We start from the raw sequence: 16751 nt of genomic DNA on the forward strand, positions 1-16751 counted from the left end.
AGCTTGATCATTCATGAATAGGCCTACAAAGCGGAATAGCCAACTACAGACACAGGGAATTGTTTCCTCATTAAATCATTCCAGTTGGTAGGCCTATGTACACACAATGTGGTACCCCTTTTAAATTCTGTGGGGGTTTTTTTGTGTTGTCACAAATAATAGGCTATTAGAGGACCATGTATGTATGTGCATGTGAGTGTGCGTGCGTATGTGTGCGTGTGTGTGTGTTATTATTAACATATTAGTCAATGTGCAGCTTATTAAATCGAATATAGTGGAATACAGCTAGCTAGTTTTAATTTTCTGCAGAAATACTTTTACATGAACTGACCCGAGCATATGAGTACGTAGCCTCAGTCGCAAAGCCATGTTGGTTTATATACAATATTCACAAGATCAATCTAACACACAATGCCACAGAACTTCTTGTGCAGGCCATGGTTCTTTCCAAATGGGACTATTGCAATGTATTGTCAGCTGGCCTACCTGTTTTTGTAGTGAGACGATTACAAAATGCAGGAACACTTCTGTTCTTTAATCTTTGGTCAAAGAAGACATGTGTAACTCCTCTCTTAGTTAATCTAAATTCAATTCCCTCACTCTGGTCTGTAGGCCACTTACTGGATTTGCACCATGCTCTCTTAATTCCATGATCCAGCTCTTCGTCTCTTGCACACTGCACTCATCTGATGAGTGCCTGTTATGTCAGTCTTCCATAAGAGGTCACAGTCAAGATTATTTTTTTCTGTGATCCCTCGTTGGTGAAATGATTTACCTGACTGCTCTTCGTTCTAGCGGTAGTTTTGGGATCTTCAAAAAGTGTCTGAAGACTCATCTGTTGATATTGTATTTCCCTAATGAATTTATTCATTATTATTATGTGCCATTACTTTAAACTATTGATTTGAATGTTAAATGTTTGTTGATGTCATTGTAAGTGCCAGTGCTGGGTGGCTGGAGTCTTTCATGATGCACCTTGTTTTCCGGAGGCAGCGTGTGATGTAGATGTCCTGAATTGCATGAGTTGTGTGACTGTGACTTTTGTGCTGTTTTAACCGCCTTTTGTAGGGCTTTTTTGTCCCTTGCAGTGCAGCTGCCGTACCAGGATGTAAAACACCCTGTGAGGATCAGTAAATTCTGATGAAGATTGAAGTGGGCATCTGAGTTTTCGGCAGCCTGAGAAAGTGAAGGCATTGATGGGCCTTTTTTCTGTCAGTTGGTGCGTGTTCTGTCCACTTGAGGTCATCACTGTTGTTACCTCAAGGAATTAAAGCTACTGACTCTCTCTCCACAGTATTCCCACTGATGTAGATGGGGGTGTGAGTTGTATTCTGTTTTCTGAAGTCAATCACCATCTGCTTAGTTTTGCTGAAATTGAGAGCAAGACTGTTGTCCTGGCACCACTCTACCAGCAGCCTAACCTCCTCTCTGTAGGCCCTTTTATCAATGTTGGTGATCAGGAACATTGCCCTGATGGGTTGCCAGTGTTGAGGATCAAGGTGGAGGAGGTGTTACTGCCAATACACGCATTCTGGGGTCTGTTGGTGAGGAAATTCAGAATCCAGTTGGACAGATGGGCTCTGAGTCTCAGACCTAGCAGTTTTTGGATGAGCTTTATACTTTTACCTGTTGTAGATGTGCCAGGGTGGTTTAGAGAGTGTGTGATATGGCATCCTCAGTTGATCTGTTATGGCGGTATAGGCAAACTATAATTGACTGCACTACACTGTCAGGGATGATTTCCTTAACATATTTCAGTCCCAGCCTCTCAATGCACTTCATTACAATGGGGGTTAGTGCCAGAGGCAGATAGTCATTTAGGCAGCTTACCTTGTTTTTCTTTGGGATAGGAACAATAGTGGTGTTTTTCATGCAGGTGAGGTTCTAAGTGAGATGTTAAATATATCTGTAAAGACAGTCACTACGTTCGTATTCCATCTGGGCCAGCAGCTTATTTGCTGTGGATATTTATTTCATACAACAGTGCTTTGGACAAAAGTTTTTTTGTCTACTTTTGGTTAACTCTTTGTCTTATTTTCTGACTGTACAATTTGAAAACATTACATCATTCCAAACAATTCATTGTCAATACATGATTTTCATGTTACTAAACTGCTACTATGTTTAAAGCAATCAGTCAGCTATAGGTCTACTTTCTGTTACAGTTCTGACACCTTTTCCTGTCTGTAACTACCACTTCCTGGTAGTTTATCAGTACTTATATTAAAATACCATATTCCATTCATTTCCTCTTAGGCATTATGACATTTTGTAATTTAGCTTTTGAATGAAAAGTAACATAATTTGTTATGTTTTTGAAATGAATGCCGGAATCCAAGGGGTCTGTCAGAAAGCTATTATGAAACATGACAAAAGGCACACTTTATGGCATCAGCATTTTCAGATGCATTTTATTCACAGCCATGCAATTATGACATCAAGATGTCAATTCTGTTGCAAATTGCAACTTTTAAGCTGTGATGAACATTGTGAACAGTTTCACAGACACACTGCAACCAATGCTGCATTCCCTTGTTACACCATTGCCACTGATAGCTGATGCAGATAATGTGGCTCATGTTGACCAGTGACAATGCAAGATTTTGAATTACATATGTTTATATATTTTTTTATTGTCCACATATATTATTTTTTGCACATTTTCATGGACACCATGGACTGCTTTTACAATAGATCTTCATACTGTAAAAACTTTTGGCACAAAAATATTAAGTAAAAATATATTATAATTAATATGAATATAATTGACAGTAATATTCATTTGTAAACTTATTACAATACTATAGTGATACAAGTTGCAATATCACAAAACAGGCATTGGGAGAAGCAGCAGGAGATGGGCAAACTGAGCGTAGCACTGTAATACCACATACATGACAACTTTATGACATAACAATTCCCCCACAAAAATACAGCAAATTTAAATGTGGTCATAATGTAATATCAAATCCACCAGTGATCAAGTGATGATGATTTTTTAGAAAATGATGCTCTTTTAAAGAACTTGAATAAAACTGAGTGCAGGCTAACTGTTGAGGTTTTTTTTTATCCAGTAGCCTTTTTTATCCAGTAGCCCTTTCACAAACAAAAAATAGAATCTGGGCATGTTAGTTCTGAATTCAAGCTTCACAGCCACCACTCAATTCTTAAAAGGACAAAAGGCAATTATCTGTGTCAAAAACAAATACTTGCTTTTGTCTGAAGGCCTCTTCAATAAATCTCATTTCTGAATAGCTGTCACCACTATGGTCCTGCTACAAGGTAATTAGCTTGGTGAAAGGCAACAACACTGCTTTTACATCATATGACAGAATAACACTCAGCAACCAATCACATTAAATGTCGGAGAGCAGAAAACATTAAATAATTTAAGCATGCAACTTAATCGCAGCAGTAAAATAGCAAGTGATGGCGGGTGACAAGCAGAAGAAGGTGGACAAGAAGACAAGTTTCTTGCATTCAATCTCTTTGGCTCCTCAGTCATTAGGATATATCCTTTGCCATCTCCACATCTGCCTGGCCAATCATACTCGGCTCGCCTTTCTGCTCTTGGTCAGAGACCTCGGCCACGGAGCCCTTAGTTGAAGGTGCAGGCTCTGGTGGTGGTGGCTGATCGTTTAGAGTCTCTAGGTATTCCAAGATGGTCTGGACTTTGCGCACACCATCTCGTCTTGCCTGACGTACATCCAATCGCCCTTCAGGATCCACTGAGTCCAAGGCTAGTAGCTCTTTGGTCAACAGCTCCTCTAGTAGTAAATACTTTTTGTCATTCTTTTTGCCATTGAACTGCTTCACCTCTTCTTCCAGTTTGTCCACCCGCTCCACAATCCGCTGCACTTTCATCAGGCCTGGATGACTTGGGGGCGGCAGTTCAGCTGAAACATCAGGCTCCGCTTTTGCTGACGGAGCCTCTTGTGGGGGAGCAACTGGCTCCGGGTGATCTGATTTGTCTGGAACTTGGATGGTGATGTTGGCAGTCTGCTGGGGCTGTTGTGTTGGCTGTGGTGGTTGTTGATATGCTTGTTGTGGTGGCTGTGGCGGTTGTTGATATGCTTGTTGTGTTGGCTGTGGTGGTGGTTGATATGCTTGTTGTGGTGACTGTGGTGGTTGTTGATATGCTTGTTGTGGTGACTGTGGTGGTTGTTGATATGCTTGTTGTGGTGGTTGCTGAAACGCTTGATGTGGTGGCTGTTGAAACGATTGTTGTGGTTGCTGAAACGCTTGTTGTAGTGGTTGTTGATATACTTGATGTGGTGGTTGTTGAAACGCTTGTTGTGATTGTGGTTGGGGAAATGCTTGTTGTGTTGTTTGCTGGGATGGCTGCTGTTGTACTTGCTGAGTTTGAGCTGGCTGAGGCGGGGGTTGTAGTTGTTGTGTACCAACTATCGGTCTTTGAACATCCTCACTCTGAACAGTTTGACTGATGGGAAACTCCCTTTCGATTTTAGGGGCAGCATCTCTCTGTGTAATGTGATGCTGGACCTGGACAAAACAAGAAGAAGGCCATTATAATCAATTGCAGCATACTATGGAAATGTGCCTGTTCAGATGATGGGATAAAAAAAAAAAACAATATCAATTTCATTTCATTTAGAAGAAAATTAATTTGTTTACTTCATGGATCTGTTAAAAAGAGAGCACTTTATGGGATTCTTACTTGTGGCCTCTCTCCCATGACCTGTGATCTGACTGGTGACTGGGCCCTCATGTGGGATGGCAGGTCACGGCTCTGTGTGATGTGGATAGGGACGGCACTCTCACGATGTATCCTGTTATCACGAGGAGCTGACATGGGCCCATGGTGCATACTTGCCCACTCCTCTGGTTGCCGGCAGTGGTAGGAGGGCTGGTACTCCGTGTGTGTTGGAGGGTAGTACTGGGAGTGATACGTGGGGTTCATCTGAGGCTGTGTTGCACCTCCTGCCCCCTCATGTATGACTGGAATGGGGATATAGCCTGCCTGGAGACCAGTGCTGCTGGGTCGAGAGGGCTGGTGGAGTGGGACTGTGTCTGGACTCATTCGTTGAATCTGGAAGAAAATACCAGTTAAGATTAATTGGGATAAAGAAGTGATTCCAATGAATAAACAAACATTTACAAATAAGTAGACAAAAACACAAGTGACATCTGTCACATACACATAAATGTGACAGAATGTCACTTTCTGAGACTTATGTCTACTGTCTACAACATTTACAAAATTGTGCCATGAGATTCTAAAGTATGATAACTCAAAATGGCAATTAGATGGCTCACAAAAGTCAATATTTCTCTATAGACCCTTTCAAGAGAGTTCCATTATCAGCATCATAGTTGGCCCCACAAGACTTCCTTTTTAACATTCCATATGTTATCTTAATGCAGAGGAAGTAGATTGGGGCCCAAATAGAACGTTCAAGCATTGTTTTTGTTTTTATTGTTGAAAGGGTCTATATCTCACCTCTGGTCCTTGTGAAACAGGTGAGTAAGATGTACAGTGGGAATCACCAAGGGAACCGTCTGAGTTGACGTGTACTGGGGATCGGGCCCGGCAGTGCATTGTCGGCGTAGGGGACGGGGTGCGTCCCTCTGCTCTGATGTTCTGTAAGGTGGATGGCTGGACATAGGAGAAGCAGGGCTGACGGAGTTCAATATTGTCATGGTGCACTGGAATGGGGACATAGCCTGGGCGGAGAACTGGGAGCTTCATCTCTCTGACAAAGCCCTTCTGGGTGTCCTGCGGAGAAGACTCAATGGGAACACAGGGCCCGTTTGAGGATGTGGGGCTGATCTGGTGAGGTAAACAGAGGGAGACAGAGGACGTTCAAATACCATGGGTGAAACTTGCAAACATGGCACACTAGATGTTGTCTTTATTACAGAAAAAAAAAGAATTACTAGAAAAATGTACATCACCACAGCCAAATACTTTCATAAGTATCACAACTGACTGGCTGTCAAGTTAAGTGAGGGTGAGTTTCTCAGAATAATCCTAAATTATGTCATATGAAGCATCTGGTAATGTGATATTGAGGTGTTGGTCACCCTTTGACTAAGTCTGTCTGAGCACACACATTTAGCCTTTCACAGTGAAATTTACATTGGCTGATGTCATGGGAAATCTAATCTGGCAGTCATCGAATAAGAACAAGCAATGCATGTTATGAGAAATGTCCCTGGCTGATGTCAAAAGTAACACCTCCCAGATCACTTACACACAGAAACAATAGTGATTATGACTGAGTTTGAATGGAGCTTGCATAAATTAAACTAAAAGTCAATGTTTACAGAACATGACTGCTTTCTGTTGAGTATCAAGATGAGACGGTTGTGTTGTGCAACACATTTTAGACACATTTAGACAATAGGACACAAGTGCCTTGATGTTTCTGCATTGGTTCCCTGCACTTAAAAAAAGTAATGATCCTAGGAAAAGTAATGATCCTAGGAGAAAGCCATAATATTCTTATGAACAGCCCCCAGTGTTCAGCTGATATCACTAATTTTTAAACACACAAGAAGATACTTGTTATATATTGTAATAAAATTGTTAAAAGCGTTATGAAAGAGGTCATCCAACTCACGTTGAAACCCATGGACATCCTATATTATTATTTCCTAATTTAACTTTTAAATTACATGTATTTACTTTCAGAAAATCTAAATCCTCGGGACAAATCTAACCCCTGTGTCCTCTGCCATTTTAGCAAAGCAGCCCACCGCCGCTGTTGCTCCCATTTTATCTCCTGGCAGCTGTGTCTTTCCAGCAGATTCTTCATGTCACTAACTTTGGACAAGACCAAAGTGCTGGTCTTACAAACAAATAATTATGTCTGGCAACTTATGGGCTCTAAAAACATACACACTTCTCGTATGACATAAAAAAAAAATCCTAAAATTGACTTAATGAACAATACTTAAACTACATCTGAGTTCAATGCAGCTGCATAATACCTCATGTAATGTGTAGCCGACTCATGGTGAGTTAACGGGAGATAAAGGATCCGCCTCAAATCCCTTGTATGGGAAACTTTCGGGCACGGGATAGCCTACCATGCACTTACACAGTAGCCTAACCATGAACAAGCGCATAGGTAACACGAGAATCTTTAAAACATTATGGAGGTGGTCAATCATTCAAAGGCATGACTTAGCATATGACTGCAGTGCGTCATGCAGAAACCAGGCAACCTTAACTCGTAATACAGAAACATTAAAGGTTGGTAGAGGGCTAATAGTTACTGTCACAACGGTGAGCTAGTCTTGTACTATTTAGGGACATGATGAATCACTATCGGTTGCGACCGTCGTCGCAACATTATAGCACAATGTTTTTTCCCCAAATGCAGGTTTTGTAGGCTATGTCCCAGAACACATTGTTTGAAAATACACATCATTTTGATCTTCAGATATACCGTTAGATGGTACTAACGATGTAGACGTCTATGAGTCATGCAAGGTTAATGAACGTTCCAGCCCCGTCTAATAACACGACTTGTAAGCTAAAAAAAGATGACAAGCTTTACTAACGCATGCAAACTGACCAGCACCGTTTCATGACCGCAAAAAACTTATAACGCAATGAACTGACTTCTAACGGGTTGTCAAAAGGGCACCTCTATAGCCTACCTTTTTACCATCGTGTCTTGGATCATTCCATGTAGTTATCCGATTGTTGTGATCCACAAAGAATGGCCATCCAGTCTGTGGATCAATTTTAATTTCCCAACCCGGAGGAAGAGGGTCGTTTGTGGCCATTGCAACCATTGGAGACTGCGTCTTCATGCTCTGAGAAATCCTCGGTCTTGAATATTGAGCCATAGCAATAACTACGCGGATGCTTTAAAGAATCAATTCAGTGACGTAGCAGAGGAGGTGTTGGCTTTCCAGAATGAGCTCGCGGATAACAGAAGTTAGAGAGGGGGGAAAGTTCTAGAGGCGTGTTCTCCATAGGCTACCCCCAAGACAGTAGAATGTTATGGGTGTCTGTAGAATATTATGGGAATCAATTAATATATATCAATAAACCTCTAATTGCAATAGCCTGACCCATTTATGAAAATAGACACTAAATCCTAACAAGCCTCAAGTTATGTAGGGCTAGCCAAGTTATTTACCTATGCCGCTCCAAGTTGCAGGGGACATGTTTGGTTTCAGTGAAATATAGGCTACGTCAATATGCTTTCGAGCAATTTCAACTATGTGCCTCAATCTGTGATGATCAATAGTTTTTTTGGCTATGCACAAGAAAATGCACATCTGATCTAGTTTACCAGGTTTTTGCTACAACATTCCATTATAACGGGATACAACGTCTCTATTGCCCGAACTTAGTTTGTTATGTTCTCTTAGGCCATACAATTTAACTCTTAAATCTATCCATATAGCCTTATATAAAAATAAAAATACAAAAATAGCCATTTTTTTAAAGGGAAAAATGAAGAAGATAGCTTTAGCCGGCTAGTATTTGGGCAAAAAACTAGTGATTCTCAATGTGTGTGTGTGGTTTGGTTAGTTTGTTATGTTCTCTTAGGCCATACAATTTAACTCTTAAATCTATATAGCCATAAACGTTTTCTTTCTTTCTTTGGATGAATTTATACTAGGCCAGTCAGTATCAGTATTTAACTGACCTGTTAGGCCTATCTTTATCTTATTCATACACATCGTAATCCCCTCCTGTTATTTTGCTTTCAAACACAATAGGTTTGGCAAATAAAAAAAACTTCAGCAAGCCCACCGCACTTTACAGGAACCGATGTGAAGGCTATAATTTGTGTCGCTTTGATTGTTACATTGTAATTGTAACATTCTCAAACACAGTTCTACGCATGTGCGAAGTTGATCGGGGTTTCCTGACATACCGGTTTCCGCCATTTTCTACATTAAACGCTAAGTTACCTTGAGAAGAAATTTAGACCATAGTTGGTATTCGCCGAGAGTCTCTCAAATAATAACATTTTGTAACAACACACCTATCGGTATCTGAACATGGAAGACGAAAGCCACCCAAAAACACTGTAAGTAACTCACAATGCCATAGACATTAAACCAAAATCGAAGTCCCTCTGTAACGTTAGCATTAGCTAGCTAATGTTATCTTTTCGTGTCAGGATCCAGTCAATGTAGGTTAGTTAGCTAGCATATTCAGCTATCGTTACCATTTTTTAGATCTAGTGACATTTTTTTATCTTTATCGTAAAGTAAAGAAGAAGACACAAAAGCAGACCCTCAAACATAGTCCTAATGGTATGCATGTATAACGTTGAAGCACGGTTACATGGAATGAGCTGACATTAGCGTGCTATTATTATTATCATCGCTATTTTGGTAATTTGTTGACATTCATTTAATTAGCTAAGATAACCAGACTGGATAGCTACAACCAAGTCAGTTTACTGTCAGCGTGACACTTCTATTGCTGTCTAGTCAGACAGTTTCAGGGAAAACAAGCAATTTAACTTAGAAATACAAATCAAATGTCAAATCTGACAACAACTAGGCTAGCTTAGAAGTTCCTCGTCATGTCCGTCTTGCCACCACAATATGTTTTAGCGTTTTCTCATAGTACAGTAACGCTACATGTCACTCACAACATGTCCTGTTTTGCCTGTCTCTGTTAAATTCAGCTAACGTTAGTGTTGGTTGGATTGTCTCAAGTTACTAACGTTATCACAGGTGGCCTAGATGAACATTTTAACGTTTCTGGCAAGTTAAGGATATTGTAGAGATGTTAGGCCGATTTTAGCCGTAGCTGAGGTCATTTTTTGTAACGGTTAGATGAAATAACATTAGTCATTCTTGCTTTGTCCTCAAACACATCCCAATGGCAATACATCATCAACACCCAGAATATACAGATGGTCTGAGGGTAACGTGAGGTCATTCGTCGAACGTAGACCTACAAGCTGCGTTAGTTATGCATTGAACGAAGGTGTGTGTGAGACCCGCTTATTCAGTTCATCACTTGAGGTTAATGCATTTTTTTATTATTATTCAAAGATACGTGGGAAACCTGTCAAGAGATGTCACGGAAAACTTAATTCTTCAGTTGTTCACGCAGATAGGACCTTGTAAAAGCTGTAAAATGATAACAGAGGTAAGGGGTTTGGAAAGTATAAACTTACTAATTGGTATTATTTTGTCCATCATTATGACTTTTTTTTGTGTGGCTCATGAGCTAATTGCAATGTTATTACTGTAAATGACTTTTAAAGGTTGTTTGTAACATACTAGTTAATAGCATATTACTAATTTATACTGACAGTTACTTGTGTTTATCTGAATGTATGTATATGTACTATTTTCTCTTCAACCTGAACCTATATGATCTACAATGATTTATGATCAACCAATTTCTCCTAGATATCTGTGTCTGTTTTGCAGCACACAAGCAATGACCCATATTGCTTTGTGGAGTTCTTTGAGCATAGGGATGCAGCTGCTGCGTTGGCAGCCATGAATGGCCGGAAGATCCTTGGAAAGGTAAAGGAGCATTATGTTTATACTCTGTTCTTTTTAAAAATCTGGTATGCAGAAAACGTGTAGAGCTTATAGACTGCATTTGCTATTCATTGCTACAGCCTCATCTGCTTTTATTATGTATAATATCACTTTTTATTAAGCAAGCTTATATTAATTTGAGCAGTATTGTTTTAAAATCTCTAAGAGGTTGAAATACCAGTTTTATTTTTAAACAGTCTGTGTAGACAAATGGAAGCAGTTCACCAACAACACAAATGAATCATATATAAGCATATGCACTGCTGCTTTTGGTTGGTTGAATATGTTGAGTGTTGGTTGAGAACACATAGTTGCCAACTAGTAATGTGTATGGTAGTTTTCAGTATTTTAAAGTGAGTGATTTCATTTTTAGGAGGTGAAGGTAAATTGGGCCACAACTCCAAGTAGCCAAAAGAAAGATACATCCAGTAAGTATTGGGGTGATTGATTGTTAGTGTTTTCAGTGAAAATGTAATCCATAAATGTCAAGATGTAGGTTAAGGTATTAAAAAACGAAAGCATTTGCCACTTTCTGTTCACACCTCCCATGTTTTTGAACTGCATGCTTCTGCTGGATTTTGTCATTTCAGATCACTTTCATGTCTTTGTGGGTGATTTGAGTCCAGAGATAACTACTGAAGATATCAAAGCTGCCTTTGCACCATTTGGAAAAATCTCGTAAGTTTTGGAATTAACTTCTCAAGGTTTCAGCTTATGAGGTCAGGTGTCGCCGAGGTCAAACAAGTGCATTTGAATGAATCCATATGATACCTGATAAATTGTAGGTTTTCTAAGATTTTGGTTTTATTTCCTCAGCATTGTATTATGTTCTGTTTTCCTTCCTTCGTACCAAGCTTCTGCTTTTCTTGAGATTCATTTTTAACCATATAAAGTAGCAAAGGTAAGCATTGTTTCTCCTAGGGGGGAATACTGGCTCAGATAGGAAGTGTCCCCTCGCCTATGTTCTGTTGATTCCTGATCTAATACTGTATGCTAGTTCTTGTGAACCATGCAGTAGAATTTCTGAAACAAATCGACTGGCTCGTGAAATTGACCGAGAGAAAGATATACAGCCGTAAATAAACCAGCTCGCTACCGTTTCTTTTGAACTCAACCACTGGCAAACATTTGGGAAGCTTCTTCCAAACAGAATGCAAATATATCCACAACAAGGCTTTGTAACGGTGAATGTGTTTGTGTAGTCCTTTCACCCATGCTTTTTTGACACTTTTAGGAAATGGTGAGTATTTTTGAATGTTATATAACGTGTTCAAGGTAGTTCCACCTTTCTGTGACTAAAACCTGAAGTACTGTCAGTGCTCCCAGCTGTGAGTTTCAGCTCAGTAATAGCGCTCTGGTTATTTTACAGAATGCTCATAGGATTGGACAGGAGCTTGAAGGCTTACAGCAAGGAACTGTGCACATGGAAAACTCAGATGTAGATTTTTTTATTATTCCATCTATTCATTCTTCTTACATTTTTATACTGCAATAATATTGTTATTAACCTTTAACGTAGTGTAGAATTTTTTAACCAAGTCCAGTATTTTCCATTTAGACGTGTGTTTTTAAAATAAATGTTATCTAATGATGGTTTTGCCTAGATGTGTTGATTCTAGTTTGACTTTCCAAGAATTCTGAAAATGTCAATTTCTCGAAATTTGCAGCTTCCCAAACTCCATATTGGTGGTAAAGAATTGACCAGGAAAAATAAAGAAATCTGTTAACAGGCCATGTATGCCGTTTAATTCCTTTTTTCTCTTTGATATTTCTATTTATAATATACATGCATAATGTATTCTGTATATTTCTACTAGTAGGCTGAGAACCATCAGCAAAATCTAGAAATGCATGGTTACTAGTAAAAAAGAAATGACATGTATGATTTGAAAGCCTTAATCATTTTAATGTTCAGGGTTAAAGCTGGCACTGTTGAATGTAAGAAAAATGTAAATAGCAAATATTGTTTAAAAAAAACAATCATGATTTAGCTGCAGTGTAGGTTGCATGTTTACGTACTTGTTTTTCGTTGTTTTTCTTTTCAAATGAAGTCTTGCATCAGTGTTTAGAGCTGAGGACAAATGAAGAAGATAGCTTTAGCCGGCTAGTATTTGGGCAAAAAACGAGTGATTCTCAATGTGTGTGTGTGGTTCCTTTTCTTTAAACTTGTGCGGAAGCCCATAATAAGTCTCCTGACTGTGTTGTGACCTGTTCCTGCAGGGATGCACGTGTGGTGAAGGATATGACAACTGGGAAATCTAAGGGGTATGGATTTGTGTCCTTCTATAACAAACTGGTAAGGCTCCAGAGCAGCAACACAGAGTGAAGGTTATTTCTATTTCTGTTTATTCTCCTACATCATTTTACAGTAAAGACAAACCCTTGAGATAGTACACCACACATGCCACAATGGCTTTAGTGTAAACAAAGTTGGTAGTCTTATCAGACATGAATAGATGTACTGTTGTCTCCAGCTTGTAGGACTATAAACGGTCTGGACCATATTACAGATTATAGTGCAGAATAAAGTTGGCACTCAGACAGTTCATCAAAATTTGAATATCATGTTTGGAACCTAGTCAGGAAACTTGTGTTTTCCTTTTTTTCAGGATGCAGAGAATGCCATCGTGCACATGGGAGGACAGTGGTTGGGTGGACGGCAGATCAGAACAAACTGGGCCACTCGGAAGCCTCCTGCTCCCAAAAACGCACAAGAGAGTAAGTACCGTAATGAATGGTGATATCGACAGTCCAATGGATTGAACAGTGAAAACGGTGGTCTGTTGAAGGAGCTATATGCAGTTCTGAAGTTTGTTTCTTCACTGTGATTCCCAGCCTTAATGCACAAACCAAACGTTTTTTTACAGTGCAATCATGAGTACAACTTCTGTCTAAAATTTCAGGTAGCTCGAAGCAGCTGAGATTTGAAGATGTGGTGAACCAGTCGAGTCCTCAGAACTGCACCGTATACTGTGGGGGGATTCAGTCTGGCCTCTCAGGTAAGAACTTTTTTTTTTTCAGTTCCACATAATAAAGTGATGACTTACGCAGCTTCTGACTTGAACTTCCATCTCCCTCTCAACCGCAGAACACCTCATGCGACAGACATTTTCACCATTTGGACAAATCATGGAGATCCGGGTTTTTCCTGAAAAAGGCTATTCTTTCATCAGGTAGTTTGTAACTAATTTTCTTTTAATTACAGACTAATTTCATTTCTTTATCTAGCACTAGTATTACTGCTACAACTACTCATACATATACAGTACATATACATCTACAACTACTACTACATGCGCACACTAAATGAAACAACTGTTCAATTTAAAGCACTATTAGGAACAACAAGTTTTATTTCACAACAGTTATAAAAAACCATGTACCATAGTGGCTAGCCTGCAATTGAAATTATATAATTAATGAAATACACAATATGGCATATCAAATGTATATACACACATGGTACTTAAATGTTTAGGTTAGCTTATGAGTGAATCTATAGGCCAATAGGAATATCTATAAAAACACCTACTGATTTGCTCCAGGCCTTTTGCATGTAGTGTTCAAAATGGCCACTAGATGGTAGTGTACCTCTGCACCAGAGGTAAAATTTTTACAAACAAGGGTGTCAATGACAGGAGGGCCACTCGACTAATCCCTTGGCACGCTGCATTGTTTCTTCTAAAGACATTGTGTAGCACAAGCGAAATGTCTTTGTATAGATGAGGTACTATTGTACATGATGGCTGTTCATTCAGTATTTCTTGCCGCTTCGCCCTGTTAGGTTTTCTACTCATGAGAGTGCAGCCCATGCCATTGTCTCTGTGAATGGAACCACCATTGAGGGCCATGTTGTTAAGTGTTACTGGGGCAAAGAGTCACCTGACATGGCCAAAACTGTACAACAGGTAAGGTGCTATCAGATTTACATGAAATGTTGGATTTTCCCCCATAACACACAATAACAACATGTCTCAATGGCAGATGGACTACAGCCAATGGGGACAGTGGAATCAGGTGTATGGAAATCCCCAGCAGCAGTATGGTCAGTATATGACCAATGGCTGGCAAATGCCATCCTACGGCATGTACGGTCAGACGTGGAATCAGCAAGGATTTGGCATGGAGTGAGTGTGTCGTCTTGCCTCTTTCTATCCTATGTCTCATTTGCACAAATTAAGTTGCAAAGCATTAACTGAAAAGCAGGTTCACATTTGGTGTTCCCAGTGATGGTGCCACTTTTTGGGATGGGAATTGTGTGTTAGGTGTAAGATAAATACATATATATTTATATGTGCATAGCCTTGCTGCTGTTCAGCTTGTTTAAACTTGAATCAATAAAAAGATCTTAACAACTACAAAACTTTTCAAAAATTACATTTAATTCCAGGCAAATGCACTGCTCAAACTTATAGGGTCTGGATGTGCAATATTAGCTTTGATATAAAATCCTTTGTTGTCGTTTTTGTAGGGACTCCATACTGGCAGCTGCCCAGAACATGTCAAGGTAACAAAATATTTTAATATTTTTATTTACATTTTCTGTATAGTGTGTAATATATGAATATGTACATGTGTATATATGTAATGTATGTGTGTACAACAATATGTATCGTTTATGTTGTTGACACACATTCTCTAGCCCTGTGTTTCCCTAAACCCCAGCCCCATGTGCTCTCCTCCTAGCAGGCAGTCACAGTCCCCAGGCTGGATGGGAGGATTCGGCACTCAGTCCTCTCAGGCTCAGCCTGGCCCAGTGATGCCCAATCAATCCACCTTTGGCATGGCTGGCTACCAGACACAGTGAGCGGGGCCGCGCTAAACGCAGTCACTCAACTCAACGAGTGGAAACTGGCCCCACATAGAGAATGGCGATGCTGAGATGAGATTGCGTACCACGCCTTGGAGGAAAGAGTAAAACCAGTTGAAGTTTTTAAGAGACTTAATGCTGAATGCTCATGGCTGAATAGGACCTAATGCCATGAATTGGGAAAATGAAATATATTGGCTGACACATGTCTGTATAACAGAAATTCTCCTTTTGATTATTTTCTTGCTGTCTCATTACTTTTGGTGAACTGAGAGGCGAGACGTATAAGACATTTCCCCCTCCTTATTTGGGTTTATGACTACACATGGTCTAAACAGCTGGCAAGGGATAATGTTCCTTGTTTTTGTCCCAGATTTGGAGACAGGGTTTGCACTGGTACATTTAGAAATGTTTGAAATGTTTAGTTGTAGATGTAGTGACGCTTTTTAATCTGAAAAGAAATTGCCCCAGTGGGCTGAAGATAAACGTGCTTAAAGTCCATCACTTTTCATTTTGTACGTAAAGCACCAACTGTCCTATTTTAACAAAACAACGTAAGTCGAGACACTTTGGGGAGTTCTAAAAGACCCATTTCTTGTAAATGTTTCCGTGTACATGAATTTCTATGTGCCGTTGTCTATAGTTCCCCTCTTCAGCTTCGCTCTGCATTTCAGCACAGTATTCTTCTCTCAGCAGGATCTTAGATTCAGTGTGGAAGTCTCTGTAGCTATTATTTAGCTGACATCTTTTAGTCACTCTTCATTATGGACTTAAGTTAGCAAGGGCAATGTGTACATAACCTTTGATAACGATGTATGAAAGTAAGTTTGTTTTTATTTTCCAAAGCATGCATTCTTCATTATAGAGTTCTACAAATTGAATGCTGTACATAGCACACTGGTACAAATTGCTTGACTGACATATTGAACCAATCCAGTGTAATTTACAAAGAAGCCTTAATTTTAATAGGTCAGTTCACGCATCATTTTGTAACTCACAGTTTGAAGCTCGTGGTAGAGAGCTGATGATTTGTTGTAGAGCCCTTTTGCACTTCAGTGTTCATTTGCAGATTTGGACAGATATGTGTGCCATTTTCAGCTGTTGAGCAGGGTGAGTTTTCCACTTGTTAGGGTAAACTGCATGTTTTTAAAATGTGTTGTTGGGGTTGCTAAATGAATGTAAAGGGCTGAACTGTTGGATTATACTCAAGATTTTGAAAATGTATCCATTGTATCAGAGGAGAAACCTCCATAAATTGATAATTGGATATTCTTTTCAGGCATCAAAGTTGAACCCAACGCAAAACATGGCTGCAACTTTAAGGCGTGTAAAAAATAAAACTAGAACACTTGTATTTGTTGTTGGTTACCATATTTTTTTCTTTACATATGGGTACTTTAGTTTAACAAAACATTGTCATAGAATCATATAAAGGTTC

At 39.5% G+C, this 16751-nt stretch overlaps 2 protein-coding genes across 8 annotated transcripts; one reads left to right on the plus strand and one right to left on the minus strand.

The window, feature by feature from the left end:
• Positions 1-2379: 2379 nt before the first annotated feature.
• Positions 2380-7830, minus strand: bag3 (BCL2 associated athanogene 3). The gene is made up of 4 exons (XM_042066205.1): positions 7630-7830; positions 5462-5791; positions 4679-5050; positions 2380-4503 (listed from the first exon to the last, which is right to left on the minus strand). Exons 1-4 carry the CDS (start codon positions 7819-7821, stop codon positions 3505-3507), a joined length of 1893 nt encoding a protein of 630 aa, XP_041922139.1. The 5' UTR covers positions 7822-7830; the 3' UTR covers positions 2380-3504.
• Positions 7831-8843: 1013 nt separating this feature from the next.
• Positions 8844-16667, plus strand: tial1 (TIA1 cytotoxic granule-associated RNA binding protein-like 1). 7 transcript variants are annotated; one of them, XM_042065652.1, is made up of 13 exons: positions 8844-9020; positions 10003-10099; positions 10366-10485; positions 10877-10931; positions 11094-11181; positions 12724-12799; positions 13113-13221; positions 13407-13502; positions 13592-13676; positions 14288-14411; positions 14488-14630; positions 14975-15010; positions 15169-16667. In XM_042065652.1, exons 1-13 carry the CDS (start codon positions 8992-8994, stop codon positions 15308-15310), a joined length of 1200 nt encoding a protein of 399 aa, XP_041921586.1. In that variant the 5' UTR covers positions 8844-8991; the 3' UTR covers positions 15311-16667. The 7 variants fall into 7 exon arrangements, with proteins under 7 accessions (XP_041921586.1, XP_041921588.1, XP_041921589.1 ...); XM_042065654.1 differs by having other exon boundaries at positions 15190-16667; XM_042065655.1 differs by having other exon boundaries at positions 15193-16667.
• Positions 16668-16751: the final 84 nt, after the last annotated feature.

The sequence above is a fragment of the Alosa sapidissima genome, chromosome 16 (genome assembly GCF_018492685.1).
Source record: "Alosa sapidissima isolate fAloSap1 chromosome 16, fAloSap1.pri, whole genome shotgun sequence".
Classification (NCBI taxonomy): Eukaryota; Metazoa; Chordata; class Actinopteri; order Clupeiformes; family Clupeidae; genus Alosa; species Alosa sapidissima.

Coding starts and splice junctions, on each gene's coding strand:
- bag3 (XM_042066205.1), bottom strand. CDS start 7,821: ATGGCTCAATATTCAAGACCGAGGATTTCTCAGAGCATGAAGACGCAG. Junction 5,792..7,629: donor CAAGACACGATGGTAAAAAG/GTAGGCTATAGA, acceptor TTACCTCACCAG/ATCAGCCCCACATCCTCAAA. Junction 4,504..4,678: donor TCATGGGAGAGAGGCCACAA/GTAAGAATCCCA, acceptor TGTTTTGTCCAG/GTCCAGCATCACATTACACA.
- tial1 (XM_042065652.1), top strand. CDS start 8,992: ATGGAAGACGAAAGCCACCCAAAAACACT. Junction 10,932..11,093: donor CCAAAAGAAAGATACATCCA/GTAAGTATTGGG, acceptor TTGTCATTTCAG/ATCACTTTCATGTCTTTGTG. Junction 13,503..13,591: donor GATTCAGTCTGGCCTCTCAG/GTAAGAACTTTT, acceptor TCTCAACCGCAG/AACACCTCATGCGACAGACA.